At 34.7% G+C, this 22,586-nt stretch overlaps 1 protein-coding gene across 4 annotated transcripts in view; it reads left to right on the top strand.

The window, feature by feature from the left end:
- Positions 1–22,586, top strand: part of AUH (AU RNA binding methylglutaconyl-CoA hydratase) — a 106,787-nt gene that overhangs the window by 24,342 nt on the left and 59,859 nt on the right. For all 4 annotated transcript variants that reach the window (XM_015652449.2, XM_015652450.2, XM_015652452.3 and 1 more), the window contains 3 exons: positions 5,693–5,779; positions 21,417–21,509; positions 22,432–22,488. In XM_015652449.2, the coding sequence (XP_015507935.1) occupies positions 5,693–5,779; positions 21,417–21,509; positions 22,432–22,488 (237 nt within the window). The remainder of the gene's footprint in view (positions 1–5,692; positions 5,780–21,416; positions 21,510–22,431; positions 22,489–22,586) is intronic.

Raw genomic sequence — 22,586 nt, 5'->3', positions numbered from 1 at the left:
GAAAAGGACTTTTCTGGATTTGCTGTCTCATTGAACAGCGAGAGGTTTTATTGTTTAATATTATTCAATTTCTGTTAAATAAACAGTTTTTTCCACTTTACTTCAAGGAAATCTTTTCCTGAACCACTTGTGGGAGGGGCCACTTGAATTTGCTTTCTGGAGCAGACCCCATCTGGAGGTTTTCTCCTAAATTTGCCCTAAACCAGGACATAACATTATTATGATCAAATTTAAATTATTCTTTTGTGTGTTTTTGAAAGGATTTTAAGGATGTAAATTGGAAGTATATATTACTTGTGACTTAGTACTGTGTTAACAAAGTTACATTGTGTTAGACTTGACACTATCTTTGAATAAATATATTTGTTTCATAGGGCACTGTAGTTTTAAAATTGGGAGCTAAGTTGTCCTGAGCAGATTCCAGGATATAAAAGTTTTATTTCTGAAGTTCTTTGAAATTTGGAGAAAAAGAAATACGGATAAATCTTTCTGGTTTTGAATGTAAATTGACTATAGTATTGTCCTCACATATATATGTACAGCTTCCTCTTGGGGTATTCTTAAACTTCTAAATGTTTATTGGTGTCCTGTTAATAAGTTCTTGGATTTCTTGGAATAACATCTCTAGAAGTTGCACACATCTGCTTTTAAATAAAGATAATTCTATGTACCTCAATGGATTTTCCTTTTTAGTGATTATAAGTTAATCTATAATGTATGTCAAAGTTGGCCCTTTGCCCCCAGTATTTTATTTAGTTCAGTATGTGTGGAGAAGGAAGAATATTAATTCATAGTCTTCTTAAATGCATTGTGTGGGAATAGGATATGGGTTCATAGCAATTCTTAGCATTTTAATCGGTGAGGTAGTGCGTGTTTTGTACTTCTAGCTGAAAGCATTGTTAAGTTTCCTTCATAAGCTCCTTAACCTGTTTGAGTGGACTGGTGGTGCCTTTGTGTTTTGCTGTTTGCAGTGTTCTTAGTTCTTGCTGACAAGATACAGAAGAATTGGATATAGTATGCAAGACAGTATCTTTTGATATTCCCCAGTGTCACCTCCTTACTGAAATCTTGGTGTGTTGAGAACTGGTCGATCTGTGTTTGGTAAGATCAAAGGGCAAGCTCACAATAACACTGCTGTGCTAAGATTTTACTACTTTATTCTATCTCAAATGCCTGTGCATGTGTCACTTCCTTTCTTCTTCTCAGACAAAAGACAATTCAAGCACTTTCAGACACTTGATAGAATAACTTCACTGTTTAATTTTGGTGTGCCAGCTTTCTAAAAGACCTACTTTTTAATATGAAGTATTTATTGAATAAAGTTAAATTTTTAAGTATCATATATATTTTATGCCTTTTTCATTTAGCGATTTTGGGGTGTGTTTTGGAAGACAAATAGAATAGTCCATACAAGAAGATTTCTAGGCATTTATATTATTTGGAAAGTGAGGTTTATAGCTGGAATGTATTTTACGAACACAACATACAACTTTTCAACAGTATATAAATTCTGATTAGCAAGTTAGTAAAAATATCCAAATAAGGCAGAAGGCATGGGGTCAGAGTAATCACTGTAAAAATTGGTTTCCTTTGGTGTGTTCTCTGAGTTAAAAGCCACCCTTGTCATACATATGTGTAGGTGAAAAAATTCTGGTGAATAACAGCAATATCCCTATCTTGCTGGACTGCCCTTGGCTTTCTCAAATAAACATTTTCTCTGGTATCATTATGAAGTGGAAGTCGGGCACATGCTGTGATAATTCTCTCAACTGACAGTGTATTACAGCCAACCATTGAGTTGCCAAATATTTGAAACGAAGCGAAGGAGAGTTATTACGACAGGGTTTTCATGTTTAGGGGATGTTAAGTAAAAAAAGGCAAACAAACACTTCCTATTTTCTTTTAATATTGGAGGAGGAAAATGAGAAAGTGCTGGATCAAAATCAAGCAGAGATTTTCTTTTGGATTGACCAACCTCAATACAAGACTATGTAGTATTTAAAACAGCATGTATCTTCCTTACATCAGTTTCAAGAATTGATCTGGAAAGACATCAGAGCTGACAACTAAAAGACTGCTGTCTTCAGGAGAAAGTTCTCTCAGTCAGAAGGTTGGTCAGGTAAACTCAGGTGTCCTATCTGTTTGCTGTGTAAATTTTGAATTGATACTTCTATTAGTTAAGTTGATTCAAGAATTTATTCACAAGTGGAGAGTACCCGACCGAATGCTAATATAGCTGTAGGAGGAAGTGGTTGATGGTACTGTCAATGTAGTCTTTCACTGTGGCACTTCTCTTGTCCTGCAGTAGCAGCTAGTAATTTGAAAATGGCATTCCACAATCTTTAAAATGTAGTTCATAAAATGCTGAGAGCCAGGGAAATGGGAACTGGAGAGCATAACTCCTAAAATCACAGCTTCTGTTACTGTTCTGAGTGGATGAAAATCTATTAGTGGGACAAAGCATGGAGATGCCAGGAGGCTTAAATGGAGAAAACAATGATTCATGCTCCAGTACAAACCAGATGGATGTGAGGACACAATTTCAGTGTACCATCAAAACTGCAGCAGTTCATTTGCCTCTGTTCCCTGGTAGCTTGGGTTTGCCCTTTTCCTTCTCGAGTAGGAGGTCTTAGAGAGTTCTGTGTTCAGTGTGGTGGGAAGGAATGGACCCACAGTAGAGCCCCTGGAGTCTGTTGGGAGTGGATGTGGGAGAAGCAGATAGGTCAAACTGTCCACAGATTTCAGCTGTGGCCCGTAGAAAAATCACAGAGTTTTGTTGTGTCAGACTTTCTGTGGTTTGAAAACCTTAGCTACTTTGTTACTCTCAGCAGTTAAGCAAATACTATTTTCAGCTACTTTGAAGTAGAAGACCTGGGGTGCTAGGAGGGGTCTTTGGTTTTAGTTGCTGAGAGAGCAGAACTCTCTGGTTCAACCTGAATTCTCCTTCATGGCTAGCTTCAGAAACATAACCTTTTCTACTTCTAACTTAAGAACAGATTTTGAAGAAATATTTGAACAGTTCTTTGCTATTTGGGTCAGAAATCATCAGTAATTCTTTGACCAGTTGCTGAATCTTATAACAGGAACAAAAGTGTTAAGTTGGTGGCAGTTCTGTCTCCTGTGACCCAGAGGATGCCAAGGCATATATTCTTTCGGTGTGCAGTGAATGGTTTCTGACTAAACTTCTTCCCTCTGAGAAAGCTTCAGTTACTATTACTATTCTTTGGAGAGCTAAAATAGAAAAAGGGCTACCAAAAGGGCGCTTTCCATTTCCTTGATATCTCTGAGGGAGAAACGCTTAAAAAAAGGAAATGTTAGTTTACAAAAGTTGGTTAAGGCACTAAGATCAGCTATGTACTTGAAATTTCTTTATACTAGCCAATATAGTTAATTTTAAATTAGCAGCTATAATTTAATTCATTCCTAAACAAGATTTTTGTTAAATATTTAATCAATTTATGTAAGTGTCTTCAAGGAAATGTATATTCTAACTGAAGGAAGAAGTCTGCAGTGTATTTTTTATTTTAGATGAGTTGAGGTTTCTTTTGGAAGAATCCATTTTTCTATGCATATATTCTAGTCTGAATAACTCAAACCCTAAAAATTACTTTAATCTCATATTGACATGAGATTTTCTTCATGGTAATTCTAGATGTTTTCTTTGTAATGCTTTTTGAGGGGATGCCCACTGAGAAGGATTCAGTGTGTGGAAGTTTTGAGTCAGATTGCACAGCCAAAGAAGTTTTTGTTAATTAAGCATACGGTTTCTTACATAGGCACTGATTTGAACAGAGTTGAGGAGGTAGATCCAGACTTTAACCGATATTGAGTGAATGATATTTTTTCATTCGCATGCTTGCTGGTGTGAGTTTTAAAGCAACTTCCCATTTAGTTTCTTAAACATGACATTTCAAAAGCTCCTTTTAGCTCCAGAACTCTATATGTAAATGAATTTGTGAAAGTTGTTTGCAGTTTTATATGGAGTTCTACCCAGATTTATGGATGCAAATTTTGTTTGCTTTTTGAGTTCCTGGCAAGATTTCTTTATGCGTTTATTGTAAATTACTAAGGTAGCAGTTGCAATTTTTCTGCAGTGCAGGCTTAACTGTAGTAATTCCTGTTTTTAATTCCTGTACTGTTCAACTGGCCTGTCCTACTGTTGGAGTATGGGCACATTCTAGAAGGTTGTTTGGAGGTTTCTGGCAAAGTGCCTGATAGCGTAAATTAGGCTTAACTTTACTTAGCAGGAAATATGCAAATGCAGCCAGGACTGGTGCTTCGTTGTTTTTATATTGACATAGATAGAAGGAGAGCAGAAGTCACAGTTAAATGGGGAGCTTTGTTATAACAGAAGTAGGAGGAAAGATGTAGAGCTGCGTTATTAGGCATGGTACTTTAAAGCAACAACTGTATGTCTATCAGAAAATGTCAGACTGAGATACTGATTTTCACAGGGCAAACCTAGAGTTGTTTAGCATTCCAACTAATGCTGTCAACAAAGATATGTCTAAAACTGTGTTTGATGAAGAGGGTCAGGATGGCCTACCATGAGTTAAGTCCAGAAAGTTAAAAGGTGAAACAAAACCTGTGCCTGCATAATTTAAAATTCTGAGCTACAATCTTCACTTAATCTGGGTTCAGTGCATTTTCCTGAATGGATAGTATTCTCAGGGTAGAGAAACATAAACATTTTGTTTTGTTTTGTTTTGTTTTGTTTTGTTTTGTTTTGTTTTGTTTTTTTTGTCTTGTTTGGCCCTTTCTTTCATGCAAGGAGACTAGCTCAATAGGTTAATTTTTACAAAGTGGAACAAGTTCAGACTAAGTTACCTTGTGACTGTTTCACTTTTTTAGAGAATAAATATGTCTATGCAGGTTTTACCTTTTTTATGTATTATTCATCTATAAGAAAGACAGGCTTCTATATTTAGATATTCTTATTATTATTACTACTGTTAGTTTTATTTTTTTTACACACTCATGAGAGAAAATATCAGCTTTTTTCCTATAAGTGAGTTTTTAAAAACACATTTGTGTGCATGTCTAGCTATAGTATGCTTATTAAACAAACTAATTTTTGTATACTCATGAAGAAATAGGTAAAAATTTTCAAGATGTGGCTTTTTTTTTTTTGACAAACAAAAATGATGGTATATTACTTATTCCAAAATAAATTTAAGTAAATGAGTGGAAAGAGAGCTGAAAAAATTGGTCCACTGTAGCATTTTTATTTAGATATATATGGTCTGTTAATGTAAAGTCATGCAATGTATGTACTGTATGTACCAATAAGAGAATAACAAGAGTACAGTATGAAAAACACATATTTATCAGACTTTGTGACACAGTTGGGAAAATAAAATGGTATGATAGATGAACTATAAGCATAAATGCTACTGTTCATAAACTATTTTAATTAGAGAAAATGTCACTGGGAAGAATATAGTGAAAATCTGGTTATAGATAATCTCTTTTCTGTTTGTTTGTTTTGAACTTCTTGGTTTTGTTTTTGTCTTTCCTTGATAAATAGTTCATGTTTTCCTTGAAATCTATGGAAAATTTATATGACAAATTTAAACTCCTTGTTTGCAAGTAGACTTAAAAATTTTAGAAATCAAGAAATATTTTGCTTTTGAAAATGTGTCTACAGTACTGTGTACAGTTTGCTAACATATATATGAAATGTCACTTACAGGTGCTGACCTTAAGGAAAGGGCAAAAATGCACTCAAGTGAAGTTAGCTCTTTTGTCTCCAGGGCAAGAGCAACCATTAATGAATTGGGTAAGTAACCTCTCCCTTGAAAAATGTTACTGTAACTTTAACCTGAGAATGCTAGATCAGAGCTATAACATAAATATGCATAGTTTATTCTTGACAGGTAGTAGAGTATCCCTAACTGTGTAGTATGACATCGCAGATCTTGAATTGGAAAGAAACACATAAGGATTATTAAGTGTATTGATAAATACGAATCATGGTGCATTCGTTCTTTTAAAATGTTCCAAGTTGAGTTGGACTTTTTAAAAGAATGCTAGAAAAGCTAAATCTCAACTGAAATAAAGGTGATTTGACCTGCTGTTTTCATAAAGGGTGAATTGTTCACTGACATCAAAGTGCTTTAGAATTCAGTTTTTACTATTGCATTACTGTGGTTTGTATAATTAGTACAGTCTAATACATTTTAGACATGTTAAACGTCAACTGCTAATAGAAATTTAGCCACTAAGGTATTTTAAAATGTTGTTTAATATATTTTAGCGTAATAAAATCTGTTAATAGTTTTGGATTTAAATCAACTTGTATCAATTTTTAAGGATAGTAATTTCTCTGTATGTTTTACTTTAGGAATTCACCATTAAGTAATTATATTTCTACGTCTCTACTGATCAATTTAAATATAATTACTTTTTAACAGGTTATTGCCAATATGATCTGTTGAAAAGATAAGTATAGTGTTCCAAGTTTTAAGGAATTAATTTTCTACATTTAACTTCCACATAAAACATATTTTGTCACTAAAAATTTGGCACACAACTCTGAGGAATAAATAATTACTTGGAAAATTTATTTAGATGCATTTCCTTAAGAACACTATGTCACATTTTGGTTTGGCAGAATGTTATGAATGGATAGCAGGGGGTTTTTTAGGTAAATGACAACCTGCTGAAGAATGAAACTTTGATTAGGTAATTCATGGAGATACTTATATCCTGAAATGACTGTCATTTCTTTGAAGTGAAGTAGACACTCAAGGCTGTTTAAATAAGCGAAATCTGTAAAATACCTAGAAGTGAATAGATCATTAATTTCCTGCAGCTGATACTATATGTCATGCTAGTACTTGTCCTTTTATTGGAATGCCAAGCAAGTGGCAACAAGTTGCTCCATTCATTTACTTTGTAAGAATTTTGTGAGTCTTTCCTACCATTAAGTAACAATTTTTCAGCCTTTCTTGGCTTGAATTTACTGGAAATACTTTAAACTGTTATTAGTATTTAAATACGAGCAACTGGTTTCAAGATTTTCCCATGATTAGTAAATAGTTTCTAAAAATCAATTATTTTCAAATTTTTAAGTGAGAAAATTTCTAAAGTCTGAAGAAATATTTGGATTTGTCATTCTTCGCTGAATGAATGGAAAATGTTCACAGTTATTTGATGCTTTGCTTTGCAGCAGGGTTGAAAAAAGTTTGAGAAAAATGTTTGATTGTTTTCATCTTCATTAAGGTTCCTGTGAGAGTATTTAACTGAACTTACTGAATATGTGAGAAAATTTTCAGTGTTATCTAAAAGGCTTACAGTGAATTACTTGCCTCTGTCAGTTTCACTAGACCATTCTCAGAACCCCATCCAGCCTGGCCTTGAATGCTTCCAGGAATGGGGCCTCCACAGCTTCTCTGGGAAAGTTGTTCTGGTGCCTCGCCACTCTCACAGTAAAGAATTTCTTCCTAAAACCTAGCCTCTTCCTGTTCGTCTTGTCCTGTTGCTACAGATTCTTGTAAAAAGACCCTGTCCATCTCTTTTCTAGGCTCCTTTCAGGTACTGGAAGGCTGTAATTTATGTCAGTCCAAAGCCTTCTCTTTTCCAGACTGGACATCCCAATTCTGTCAGCCTTTCCTCATAGGAGAGGTGCTCCATCTCTCTAATCAATTTAGTGTTCTCCTCTGGCTGCAGTCCAGAGAACACTCACACCAGCAGGTCAATGTCCATCCTGTGATGAGGACTCCAGAGCTGAATGCCTTACCCCGGGTGGGAGTCTCATGCCATTCTCTACATCATCTACATCAGGAAATGGTAGACAGTTTCAAAAAAATATATGTAGGTGTTTAGGTTAGTTGGGTGCATAAGATATCACATTGTGTGATGCCCTTATGAATAGAAGTGAATATTAATTTTACAGCTCCTCAGAGGTTCTTTTTTTAAATTCTTCTGAAGAAATGATCTGTCATTACAAAATGTAATTTATGTAGAAGTATAGGGACATTGTATTTGCGTTTGGTCACTGCAATTAATCTGTAAATTGAAAATAATAGTGGTATTTTTCTTCTCCAGCAACAACTAGAATGCATTGAGACAGCTGAAGAGCAGAAAGAATTTTCAAATTAATATTTACCACTGCAGAATGTTATGTAGCTAGGAAACAATATTTCCAATCTCCTATTTTGTTTTTTTTTCTATCCAAGTTTAATACTGTAATCTCTTTAAAATGTATTCTACTTCTTGCTTTTCAGAACTAGGTCATGTTTTGATAATTCCATTTGTATTCAGATGTCTGACCTAGTAAGGAGTTACATCGTTTTAGCTATATTTTCAGAAAGACCATTAAGTTACCTGTATAGATAAAATACAATAAAGATAAATTATGTGTTGAAAAACTAGACAAACCTAGCTTTTTAGAATTGTTGTCCTTTGGCTTCTTAAGTTTCTGTCCATGTCATTACATTTAAAATCCTTACACTAGCTGTTTTGTAAAAGGCTGTAGTATCATTTTGGTGTACAGCTGCAGAAGGGAATTTTCTGTAAATTGAAAGCATACTGTACTTATTTGTATGGGAATAATTTATAACTTCTTGCTAAATTTGGCTGAAGAAGTAAGACTGTAGTTTTACTTCTTACTTTGTTTATAAATAAATGCTTGAAAAAATTGAACAGAGTCGTTAGTTGTGGCATTTAGAGCTTAAAGTTGGGGAGGGGAAATGAAAACAGCCTCTATTTTTTGCAGTGGTTGCTTTTGCTAAAATTATACCAGAATTGTGGAGGTTTGTTTGGGGTTTGAGTTTGTGTGTGTGTGTCTCTGGGTTTCTTTGTCATTTTTTTCTTTGCTGTTTTTTTTTTTTCTAATAGTAAGAATTATAAGACTGCTTGTCTATTACTGTGTTCTGCCTTGAAGCACTTCATTACTGATGTGAGGTTGTCAAGAAACTGGGAGAAACTGGGAGAGAAAAGCCTTAATAGATCTCTTATAACTATGCACAGCAAGACTAAGTCAAATGACAATGATTTCCAGAAGCCTTATTTTTGAGGATTTGGGATCTGGGGTGGGAGGAAGAAACCCCCATCATTGTGGGTCAGATCTTCAATATGTATTTTATAGTATGCCTCCTATTAAATCCATGTTGTTCTTTATAATGATGGTAGGGACAGAGCTGTGATAGTATGTATATGTTATCTTCTAGGATTTCAGTTGCAAAACAGACTGAAGCTATGTATGACGCAGAATGCAATAACCACACTCCTCAATAAAAATATTATATTTAATAAAAATAAAATATGACGCTGTAGAAAAAATTTCAATTTAGCATATACATGTAATTACTCGATTTGACATTTGGCCCCAACCTATACTAAGTGAGAAATGCCGTTGATTAACGAAGCTTTTCCAAAGAATGTAGGCGCAAGTGCCCAAATCCCATAAACGGGGAATAAAAATTGGAGACTGACTTTCTTGGTTACTTCTTAAAATTAATGTGTAGTCAGGCTTGTTTTTTATTTCACAATTGGAGACAAAACACTTTACTCGTGGCCTGATGTAACTTAGGTCTGAACTAAGTTAAAAATGAATTTGTTAATAAAATGCTAAGGTTACTTGTTTTCTGTTGGTCTTGTTGCATTATAACAAATCTTACAGCTCTTTGTTGAAAACATTTTATTAGTTTTGAGGCATAAGCTGTGATACAACTTTAAAAAGTGGTGATATTTAGTAACTTTGTTTATACATAGTTCTATCAGTTATGGTTAGTTTTAACATGCTTCCCTTTGAATGAGATCATCTGGAATGAAGGCACCTTGTGGTCAGTTGCTTACATTTGTATTTTTTTTATTGTGTGCTTTTTATTATTTTCAGAGCAGATACAGTTCAATATTTACAGATTTTTTTTTTCCTCCTTTACTATTTTTTGTCCTTGCTTTCAGTCATCACCAAACTTTTAATTTACCTAAAAGAGCACACTTGTTCATGCTTCAGACAAACATCTTTTCAAGAAAGTTCCTAATTTGACTATTAAAGATTGTGCATACACACTTTTTTTTTGGTTCCATGTTATATGCCATGGTTTGGTTTTGGATTCAAGCTGTGAAAAATTGGTTTCAGAGGTCCCAAGAACCTCTATCAGTATTATAAAAAATTTCACTTCATTGCTGGTCTGCTAGCTGCTACGCCACCTTCCCATTGCAAAGGCTTAAAAATAAGCAAGAATAATCATTGGTGAGGTCGGTGCTCTGCCTTGTTTTACTGTTGAATCTCCGAGGCTTCTGTGGAACTTTAGTTAGCATTTTAAACCCTGGTTTAGTAGTGAACACTCAAGATTTACCAAATTTACCAAATCCATCTGTGTTTGCTGGAAGTAGATCTGGCCATCAAAGATGGAGTACTCTGGTTTGGAAATCCTTTGATAAGAACTGTGGATTTCTCTCTTAGGGAGGAGGGATACAGGCTATGAGTTGCGTTTGCTGGGAAACTGAATGAAATTTCAGATAGCTGTCAAATTGAAAAAGGACAAATTACAGCAAGCAGAGCCATGCTTAACAGCCAGCCTCAGGCATCATGGTCTTTCTGTGTTGCTGACACTGTGAAATGTAGATTTTAGCACAGTATTTCGCTTGCTGTGTTATGATGTTGCCTGTTTGATTAAGTGTACAGCATAACTAACAAAATCCTTGAGTGCCAGCATTCTGAGTATGTTGCTAGGCTCTTGGTTGTTTTCCAGTGGTAGATTTATTTCTTCTCTTGGTATTGAATTAAGTTAGATAGCCTTTGACTAACTGTTGTCTGATCCTAGTGCTGCAATACAGCTGTGACAAAAATCGACATAACCTCAACAGTAGTTTAGTTTTTCTTCTGGTAGTAATTCCTAATGATATATTCTGGATGACAAGAGGCTCTGGACGTGGCTCTTTAAGTTTCCTTCCACAAAGGTAACTGTACCAAAACTAGGATGCTACTCACTTAATGGTTAATTGGGATCAGCATGGCCAGTTTGCTCTGTGTTAAAACAGGCCTTCAATAATATCTGCTGGCCAGGGCTTCCATTCCCTCTCCAGAGAGCCACACTGTGCATCTTCAATGTGTTGGTAACATTATTCTTTCCTCACCCTGTTCAGGTTTGAAATTGCATATTTCAATCACTGAATGAGAAAGAATAGTTTGTTATCTCTTTGTTTTGCATGTCTTGGTCTCTGGCTCTGTTCCTTGAATGAATTTGTATTCAAAGGGTAGCAACTTCTGACATAATACTGAAAGCATAATGTTGCTCTTCTGTTGAAGAAATCCTTAGCTCACTTCAATCCTTAGCGCAAGGCTTTGACTTCAGAATTGTCAAGTCTTGTAGTGAATACACCTTTTGTGTAGGTAGGCACTGGCTTGATGATCTTACTAAGGTAGCTTGGGAAAAAAAAGCTTAGTGTGAAATGTTAGGGAGTGTTTCTTCTGTAGTGTTCTGTGAATGAATTGTCTTGAAGCTATTACTTGGTAAATTATGCTAATTTAGAAGTAAAATATTTTAACACTAGACTGGGGAATGTATTGTGTCAAACAAGAGTGCTAGTAATAATAGAGTATGTGTTATCTTCATACTGTAAATCAGACAAGTAGACAATAAAAAACATGAAAACTGTATCTGATTCTCCTAATAACCAGAGATTATATTAAAGACTATACTTGTTTGTGTAGATTATATAGGGACTACAGTTTGAGTTTTATTTTTTGTGCACTTTAAGAAAGAATAAAAAACCTTGCATAGAAATAGAATGTAAAAATGTAACTGAATTAATTTAACTCCTTTATGTTTCATAAATTCACTGCTTGATTATGTGCTGTGCTGTTTTTGTGGGAATAATTAGTTCTTAAATGTACTTAGTAAGAGTAAAGTATTCAATAAATAATTTTCTTTACTTTTTTTATCCAAAACTTTAATTCATTTGTACAGAAAGTGGATTCTGCCATCCAGGTTTTACTTTGTTATTACCTTACTGAGGGCAGAATAAGACTGCAAGACAAAACATCATTAAATATAAGGAAACTGAAGAATCTGTTTATCAGACTGAGAGATGATGGAAATATCCAAATTATTTTCTGTAGTACAAGAAAATCATGGAAGAGTTGGATACAGAAAACAGTAGCTGAAGGGTTTAATTAAACCACCTCTTTCATTCTTATTAGTTTCCCAGTTTCTGTTTCTATTATCAAGAATGTAGAACACACTGTCTCTCTTACTTGTCCATAATAAAATACCAAATTGAAAATTTTAAAATAAAGAATATAATTTTACTCTATTAAAGTTGGAACTTTTTTATTTTTCAATTCAAAAATACATTGTTTCTATGTCATATAGAAGAGTGAATGATTAATGGAGAAAACTGGGAAATTAATAGGATTGAGTGAGGTGCTTTAGCCTCTGTCAAAATAACTGAAAGAAAAACTTTATTAATACCTTTTGCTTAATAATTGGCTGTAATGTGCAGTAACCAGTTTCATTAAAAAGCAAAATTCCTTTACAAATACTAAAAACTATAATTTTTTTATGCAGCTCTTTACTGTTATTGATTGTCTGTTTGAACTTTTAAGGTATTAAAGCAAAGAGAGCTATGTTCAAGTCTCCCAACAGTTGTAGTCTATTAAGCTTCTTATCTAAAGCACAGGAATTAGAGGGTACCTAAAAGCCTTTCACAGCTGTAACTAGCAAATATACGGCACAGAATTCTGTACTCAGACTTTAATGTATGGTCATTTTTGCAGATGAATATATTTTTGAAACATATGGAGATACAGAAATTAATGGAATAATCACTTTGTCATTATTTTTGAACTTATGAGAGGTAAAGCTTTGTAACATTTAATGACTTGCCCTGACCAAAAATGTTTTTTTTAAATCTTCTTTACCCTGAAGTTCATATAGGAAGATTTGACAGTCTCTCCCAGCCACTTACAAATGTTGCTGCATATGCTAGTTGGTTTTCATAGTGTTAGAGAAAGGATGAAGGTACTTGTTGAAGTAGTTTATTTCTGTTAGCTTTTTTCCCCATAGAAGAGTATTTTTGATGGTAGTGCTTGCAACTGAAAATTAAAGCAAAGTGTTATAATCACTGACTTGATTACAGATTTTGCAAGGCAAGGTGACTGCCTGAAAAAAAACGTATTGCAAAGGTTATATGCCATCACAATGTTATCAGGAAAAGGTCCCCAAAGATGAAATCAAGATAGAGTGCTGTTTTGTAATTATTTTTCTGATTTTCTGTGACATAAAGTATTTAATATGTTAAATATAATTTTGTCATCATAATGCTCCTAGTATAAAGAGTATTCCAGTTATCAGAACTGCACATGGACTGCCTCTACTTGCCATTCAAGGGACATAGTTTATGCCCCCACCCTTTTTTTTAAGTTAAAAAATCTTAGTTTAATAATCAAACCATATCACCAAGAGACATCAAGAATCTGGTTAGGAAGAGATGGAAGACAAATTTATTGAGTTACAAAATAAGAATATTGATGTATAAACTTAATTATTTTAAAAACTAAGTAAAAATGCATTCCCAGTTATTATGCAAGTTAACAGGTAGTTTCAAATAATCATTACTGCTGATTCAAAATTCCTTTTTATGTCTCTGACCTTTTGCAAATTCTTTTATAACTTGCAACAAGACGACTTGGAGATTTGGGGTTCATAAAGAAACTCTCTAAAGTAACAGGTCTCAAACTTTTCACTGCTGGTGTAGGAATCAACCCATAGACTTGCAGTATCATAGATTTAAGCTATTTTTAGTTGAAATATACACTAAAATTAAATGGCATGTAAATAAGTGCATTGCTTGACAATAACAAGACTAAAATATTAAATTATTTATTTGACATTCTCGCTCTTAAGTCATGACTCTTTTTTCCCCTTTCTTGCTTTCCTAATGGGTGACCTTCAATCATGGAATCTATCTACACATGTCCACTTAGTGGAATTTAAACATTTTGGGTGCATGTGACCAATAAATTTTTACTAATTTGAAGTCTCCATGGTTACTACATTTAAATAAATGTACTAAGAAATGGGGAGGGAGCTTTCTAATCTGTAGATTAAAATTTGTCCTTGGAGGGGTTCTGGAACAACTAAAAGTGGAAACTAAACTACTACTGGGCACATGAGGGACAAGAAAATCATAAGATGTAGTCATAAGGTGGAGTCAGAGGAGGGAAATGTTGCTCAACCAGTCTGACCATCTATGATGAAATGAGTAGTTTGTTAGATGAGAAACAGGCAGTGGATATTGCCTATCTTGACTTCAGTAAAGCTTTTGACAGTACCTCTTGTAAAAGTTTTGTAGGGTATCTGGTGAATATGGACTGGATGAAAAGGCAGTGAAATGGATTAAACATTGGCTAAATTAATGGGTCTAGACTGTGCATCAGCAGCATGAAGTCTGCTTGGAGGCCCCTAGCCAGTGTGTATCCCAGGGACAGCACCAGGTTTTAGTCCTGTTTGACATCTTTAATGGTCTGGATGATGGGATAGAGTGCAGCCTCAGCAAGTTTGCTGATGATGTAAAATCATAAGGAATGGATTGTGCTGCCATTGAGAGGAACTCAAGGGCAGCAAGCTGGAGAAGTAGACTAACAGGAACCTCAATAATTTCTACAAAGGAAAATGCGAACAACCTCATGCATCAGGTACATGATGGGGCTAATGATACAAAAGCAGGAGCACAAAAAAGCCCTGGAGGTAGGTCATAAAGTTGAATGTGAGATAGCAGTGTTCCCTTGTGGCAAGGAAGGACAGTGGTATCCTGGGCTGTATTAGGATGAGTGTTGCCCGGAGTTAACGGAGGTGATCTTTTCACTCTCATCAGCACAGGTGAGCCACTGCTGGAGTACGATGGCCATTTCTAGGCACCTCAGTAGAAGACAGAGCTACTGGAAAGTCCAGTGAAAGGTTCTGAAGGTGATGAATGCTTCAGAGCATCTCTTTGGTGAGAAAAGGTTGAGCAAGCTGGAAATAGAAAAGAGAAGGCTCAGGAGGTGATCTCAGCAATATATGAGGGTGTTAGAAGATGAAGCTAGTCTATCTCTGGTGGTGTCTAGCGACAGAACCAGAGGCAACGAGCACAGACTGGAACAGAAGAGATTCTCCCTGAGAGTCAGGAAGTCCTTATTCACTGTGAAGGGGACTGAGCATTGATGCAGTTACCCAGGAGGTTGTGGAATCTCCTTCCTTGCAGATCTTCAAAAGCCACCAGGACATGAGCATGAGCAACCTGTTCAAGGTGATGCTGGTTGAGCTGACAGGCTGGACAAGGTGAGCTCCAGAGGTTTCTTTCAGGTCTCAGCCCTTCTGTGATTTAAGGGTTTCCCATGTGCTGCAGACATTTGCCACACTTTCTTAATTTGCTAGAGTTAATTAACAAATCGTGGAACTGTTAATCTCTTCCTCAATTTATAGCATACTTTCCTCTTGTAATCCATGTAATACTGACAGTATGCAGGATATTTTTATGCAATTCATCCCCTGGCTTTATGTTTTATGAAATACATTATTCAAAAGGAAAAATGACTTGCTGTAAATGCCCCCTGAAGTTGCTTGTCCTAGTAAGCTGTTCACTAATCAACTTTATTTGTCAAATAATCAGGAATATACATGTGGAATAAATAGCTTGGACGATCTGTTTCTTTGTTCTGTGGCAATTCAGTTGTGTTGTTATTTAAAATTGAATTCTGTAGCTACTTCTGTCTTAGATGGATACCCACAGTTTTTGAGGTGAGTATACTCACTACTTGCTTTTCCGTTTCCTTCTGGGAAACAAGATTTCTTCTGTTTGAATTAAAGACGTGTCAAGGTTTTGAATCTGGTTCAGTAGGTACTAGAGGTAGTGGCAAGCTTCTGGTTTATATCTGAATAGCTGTTCTTTCTGAAGGTTGGTTGCCAGAGGTCACTGAATTAAGATGAGAAAAGAACAATAAAGACCTTTTTTGAACATTGCTTAGGTATAGGACAACACAGGAATAGCAAGGGAAGTTAAGGTGACTTAACTTTCATTTTAGTATGTATTTTTTAATATTTCAATATGTTTTAATTTTGTGTCAAATGCATAAAAAGGCAGGCTTTAAACTGGGTTTCATTTGAACATTTGTAGATACCAAATTCTGACCACTACAATGAGTTGAATTGAAAATATTTGCCCTAATCTGTAAAAAGTACTTCAGAAATAGAAGCTAGTTATGTCTAAGGGACTGTATAGAATTTTTGCATTGTTAGGGATTATGTGGGCTTTCATGGAATTTTCTTTTCTGATTTGTGGGAATCATGAAGTATTACTGCAGTAACAGTGCACACCTTTTACTTTTAAAGAAACTGAATTCTATGTCTATTGGACTTTAGTCCTTCAATGATGACTCCTATGTCTTAGCTAAAGGAAGGGAATACTGCAGGTATTCTTCAGGTTGATTTTAAGAGCTGCCAAGCTACAAATCGCTGGTTCTCATACACTTCATTGGCACTTGAATAGTCTAAATCTCAAAATCTTGTGTCTAGCTCAGGAATGTTTTCTTTTTTTTCCATTTATCTGAGTATGTGGTACAGTTGCCACAGAAAATCTTACATGTATAAATTTGTTTAGTAAGCAAGGAGGACACTCCTAGGAACTCGGTCTTTTTGAATTTGATCTATTCTGAATTTGTAGTTCTTTTTCCTGGGTGTTAAATATTTTACGTTAGTTTGGATTTGGATTTGGACGAGTTCATACTCGTTTGACCAGGAACACAAATCACAAAGTCTGGAATTCTGGATAACCATTTTATTCTTCCTCTGCCTGTTTCAGGAACTCACAGTGAGGGATCAGCATTAGTAATAGGTCTTCCTTTGAGTAACTGGACACCAGCTAAAGAAAGTGGGTTTTTGCCTGTTATGTGAAATGTGCATATAATGTTTCATAAAAACAAGGCTACTTTAATAGGTAAATTGTTTCCATTTTGGTTTTACTATGTATATTCATTCTTCATACTTCCTTCTTCCTTACTAACTGTAAAAAGTAGGTTTTTCCTTGTTGATCAGGCCATTTATTTTTTGTCAATAATGAGAAATTGAAGTTGTGCAGGAATAAAAGAAGGCTGCTTGAGAGTTACTAAGAAAGTGTTGTATATAATCCAGTTTCCTCCCAGTATTATCTTCTATATCTGTAATTTATTAGAACTTTCTTAATAAATTAGTCAGAAGACTAAGTAGTCATTTATGATTCAGGTCAGTAGAATCCAGGCAGTTTCTGCTTTCTATTTGGGGAATGTCAGTATCCACAATAGTATGAATCAGCTGTGTGGGTGTTATGGCACACATCTGAGAAACTATTTGTCAGGTCCTTCAGACCAGGTGCCTGTATTCATATGCTGGCCTGTTGTTTGTCCTATCATGGTCTCTAAGCAGAAAGGAAATCCCTTGTTAGTCACCAGCAGTAGACATCATGTGGAAAGTCACTTGAAGATGAAATAATGATTACCTGCCTCAGAACGATTGTGATTCTGTGAAATTACTGGCAGCACATTACATGTGTTTTTATATGCTTAATTGCAAAGTGGTCCCTCTATGACTTTCTCCACTCATTGCAAATCTGTGGGAGTGTTTACTTACTCTATTCTACATCTTTCAGTAATGAAGAGTCACAGGAGAGCAGGAGGTATCCCAAGACTACAAGATGCTGCTGGTCTGCCTAATCTAAAACTATATGTGACATGTCTGTTTACCATTTATTTATTTATTTACCATTTATCTCTTTATTGACTTACTCCTGAGGTTGAGCTGAAGGCTCACAGTTACTGCAGAGTAGGAATCAGGTCCATTTCTTTATATTGTTATATGTCATATTTTCTTTTTTGTTTGAGCTGTTTATGGGTTTAGTTTAGCTATCTAATGTTACTAAGTTTGTTTTCTCTTACTGAAGTTCTTCAGTTTACCTGTTGGTCACTTGACCTGTATCATGTCTTGAATGGCCAGTAAACATCCTTTCTTACAGGTTTTGTCAGCTTCTGTGCTAAGAGATTATTCCTCAAACAGCTTAATACATAAAATGTATTTTGATCTGCTTGTTCACATTTGTCTTCTGTTCAGTCAAGGGTCTCTACTCCTACGATCTTGAATATAGAGACATGTTTTTGTCTTATGTCTGGCTCTGTTGCTGATATAACATAAGCTGAGTTGGACCCTTCTATTTCTTTACTGTACTTAAAATGTGACTTTTCTGTAATATAATTAAGCACTGATGTAACATTAGGATGTGACTATTGGTATTTTCTTGGGACGTGTTTTATGGGCAAAATAGAACCATATTTACAGAATAAGCAGCATGTTTTACATTAGAATAGGTGTGTGAAGTAATCCTATCTGAATTAATTGTGTGAACTACCTTAATATTTAGTGTCCTTCATATTCCACACTTTGATGTACTGTGGTAAGTCAGTAAAATTCTCTTACTAAAGTTTAATGCTGCTCATTACTATGTCTTTTTAACTACTTCTAACAACATTAATCTTTATTATACATGGTCTACACTTGTCTATGTGTTGTACTCTCTCATTTAGTTTAGCTAATCTGTTTCTTATATATATATATATATATCTTAAACTCCTTTTTTATTTCACTGTGCAGCTCATGATTGCTCCCTGACAAACCTGTATCACATCTAGAAATTAACACTAATGAGTAGTAGTACAACAATTGCCTGAAATTTATATCTTGTTATTTGAGCTGTGACAAAAATGTGTAATGTTAAAGTATAAAACCACTAGGCCTCTTGGCAAAGCTTTAAATATTTTTTTAATCTCTCATAGCAAATGAGCTTTGTCGTGTAGAATCATTGTGGAGATTGACTTGTCTATATGTTTAATTTATTGTTCCTAAAATTTGAGTGCATACATCTCAATTAAGCCTACAGGGCATTATTTGTCAAACATCATCTCTGTTTTTGTGTTTTGCTTAACAATTTTGTCAGCTGTACATTAAAATCATGCAGATAAATGTGATCAGGTGTCTTGTATGCTACAAAATACTACTATTCCAAGAACCTTTACCCTTGTTAACAAGTTCTAGTAGCCTAGAAACTCAGTTTACAGTCCCAAGTGATTACTTACTCTTTTCTATGCTAGTTTTTCTGATGCTTAACAAGAACATGTTAAAATGATCAATTTCTTAAATTCATTTAATAGGTACACACAAGACTGTTATAGGGAATTTGTCTTTTTCCTTTCATTCATTCTCAACTCTTATGTCAGGTGATCCTTTCAAATTAATATCCTTGGGAAGTGATGATTCTAACATACATTATCAAACTGCTTTTTATCCCCTTAAATTATGTTTTTTATTGTTTCATGGTAGGAGTGCTGGCTGTAATTCTTGAAACCAAGCTGTGTCATAATACTCATTCTGTAACTTCCATTTCCATGTGTAATAGTCTACTTGAATTGCACCATAGCTAATTCCGGAAGCTGCTTATCTTAGGAAAGTATTCTGCCTTGGAGTACTGAAAAAGCCATGCAAATAGTGCTCGAGATACTGTTTGCTAGTCTCTGATAAATTGAATGTTCATGCAGGCAGTAACTGATGGAAACTGCAGTTAACAATGACCCTGCCTTCATGTTCAGGCAAACTATTTTTTATTTACCCATGGCAAAGGCATATTTCTTTAAGAGAAAGGCTAGCTGTGTCAGCTAGCAAAATTGCAAGACTGTTTGGCAAATTGGTTGTGTTGACAGGGTTATAAGTTTCTGTCACTAACCGGGCCCTGCTGGAAATGAGAGTTGCCTTCCCATATGACTAAGAAGTAGTAAATAGAGAAAGAGCAGATTTTTCTACTATTCCTCTGTCTCCTATGCTTTCTGTGGCAGATGGCAGGTATAATGGATATCTTGAGCTCTTTTAAGTCAGAGAAAGAGCTCTTGCAAACTGTAATGAGTAGCCTCTTTTGGCACAGAAATTGATTCAGATAATCACTATTAATCATGATCTAAACCAGCAACCCAGGGACTTTGTTTTAAAGCATCTGTTAGAATCTTGAAAAGCATTGCTAAGTTTTTCTTCTTTTTTTAAAGACAATTGGATTTTCATTAGTTGTTAATTATAAAAGCAGGTCAATTGGCAGCTAAAATAACCTTTGTTTAATTATGTATTTTGTTTGTTACTCAGAGACTACAGGCTTGTATAATTGTCATTCTGATGTATACTAATATTTAATTGATTCTTTTGTTGAATGAAGTTAGCTGAAGTTTATCTGTCAGACAGGAAAAAAGTAAGCTAGGTAGCACAATTTCTAAATTTAAAACTAGCTAGTTCACTAGGAAAAGTTCTAATTAATATATTATTTTAATAATTTTTTTTCATATTATCCTTCTAGATTTTTAAAGGAAATAAATCTTTTAAAGTCTTTCATGCATAATTTTCATTTATATGTTGACAGAAGAGTTTTTTCTCTTCTATTTCTGGCTAAGACTGAATGAACTGGTCATTGAATTCAATTAGCTGAAACATTAAAACAAAGAAAATATTTTTTTACATCTTCAGAAAAAGCTGTTGCTGTCAAGAGCTGGTTTAACTTTTCATCATGCTGTACATCCAACTGTCCAGCTAATGAATTGCTTTTGACTATCTTTGAAACTTCAGTAGTGACAACAAACTATGGGACTACTGTTTGAGTATATTTTTAAATGGATAGCTTGTGGTAACTCTTAAATATAATTATAGCAGCAATATACAAGTTTATTTCTAAAATGAAAACACATTTTTCATCAAACTTTAAGTTTGTAACGAAGAGGGATGGAGAGAACTTGAATTTTCAGAAGGTGAAAAGCAGTACTTGAAGCTGATTGTTTAAATGACTTTCCCATGTCAGAACACTGATGATAAATTACATACAAACCATGCCATGGTTGCACAGGCCTCTGGAGCCCTGCTGCCTGTCATGTATGCTGGCAGTATGTGCATCTGTTTGTCAAACTAAAGACTGCCAAATCTATTAAGCTGTTAGCTGCTGCTTTACAGGAGAATGGGGGCAGTAGTGGTGGCTGCTATTGCCAGTGGTGTTCTGGGACTGTCAAGACACAGAGAGCTTTTAGCTGTGAAAGCATCACAGGCATGTCATATGTACATACACCTCTGTTTCATCTGGGATTGTTTGTATAACTGCTTTGTCTAGCTCTGCTGTCCGTGTTCTTGAAGTTTACTTTTCAAATTTTCGTCAAAAGTGAGCAGAAGCCAAAGAAAGATATGCAAACTTATTCAGCCAGAGATAGATAGGGAGAGTAATTTTCTTTTGCCAAAGTGTTGCTGATCAATTTTTAGTTACAGTGTATTTTATGAAAATTTCCCATACTATGACTGTAAAATGAGAAAAATGTAATGAAATCACATTCCAGAGGCATTCTTTATGAAGTTGGTGTTAATTGGTACTTTCTTTTTCAGCTAATCTGCCTGTACCTACTATTGCTGCAATAGATGGAACTGCTTTAGGTGGTGGCCTAGAACTTGCATTAGCCTGTGATATACGGGTGGCAGGTAGGTCTGAATATTCCCGTGGAATATGGAGTTATTAGCGTAGATGGCTTGGCTAATCTGTCTGTTGGCAACAGTCTTATAAAACTTACTTTGACATTGTTTATAACCCATTATTTTAAAGGACTTTAGCAGAAACGTGTATCAGTATTTGTTAATGTTTCATTTAAAACAACCCAGTTAGCTGGATTGGTTTTGTTAAATATTTATTTGATTCTTCTGACCCTAATTTTATCAGTCTTGCCAGAAGGGTAATGTAATTACTTTTATATTTTTTTTTGATTCTTGTGCATTTGAAGTGGTCTAGATGGAGATTTGATTTTATCTAAACAGGGTGTAGGGAAAGAACAAAAGTTGCTAGTGAGTGTTTCTTATTACATAAGAAATTAAATTATAAAAGAGACAACAACTCTTGAAAAGAGGAACCTTGAGCTAATAGGCTGTCAGAACTGTAAAGCCAACTGATAGAAAGTAAATGGAAACTTGGTCCTGAGCAACTGCCAGTAACTTAGGATTTATAAAGTTATTTGACCTTAGACAATATTCTGTCACCTAAAGAATTCAAATAATGATACACAAAATTCTAGCCCATTTTAAGATGTTAAGCAATAACAGCCATTTTTCTTTAGTACTTTCCATTTGGAAGCAAGTGTCTGTTACTCATTGTAATTGCTTACTTGCTATGCAATAATTAATAAAGTATTTAATTTGCCTAGATGGAAGTAGTTGGATCTTTTACTAAAAGCAGATCAGTTGAATCTGTTTGAATTTTTTTTAATAAACAAATGCTTTAAAAAGTGATTTATTGCTCTTTTTGAAGAAAATTTAATATATTAGCAAACTTCAAGGTCATCATTATGTATTTTCCATAGATTTTTTTTCCCTCTACATTACAGTAAGAACTCCTTTATATTCTGTTTTTTAGCATCTTCTGCTAAAATGGGCCTAGTTGAAACAAAGTTGGCGATCATTCCAGGTGCAGGTATGAATGTTTTGCTTTTGCTACCACTGATAGCTAAATGACATATGTACTTAGTATTAGATTTTGAATTGTTTATGGTTTTCTGCTTGTTTTTATAT

The sequence above is a fragment of the Parus major genome, chromosome Z, assembly GCF_001522545.3.
Source record: "Parus major isolate Abel chromosome Z, Parus_major1.1, whole genome shotgun sequence".
In the NCBI taxonomy this organism is placed as follows: domain Eukaryota; kingdom Metazoa; phylum Chordata; class Aves; order Passeriformes; family Paridae; genus Parus; species Parus major.
This window is presented reverse-complemented; position numbering and strand designations above follow the sequence as displayed.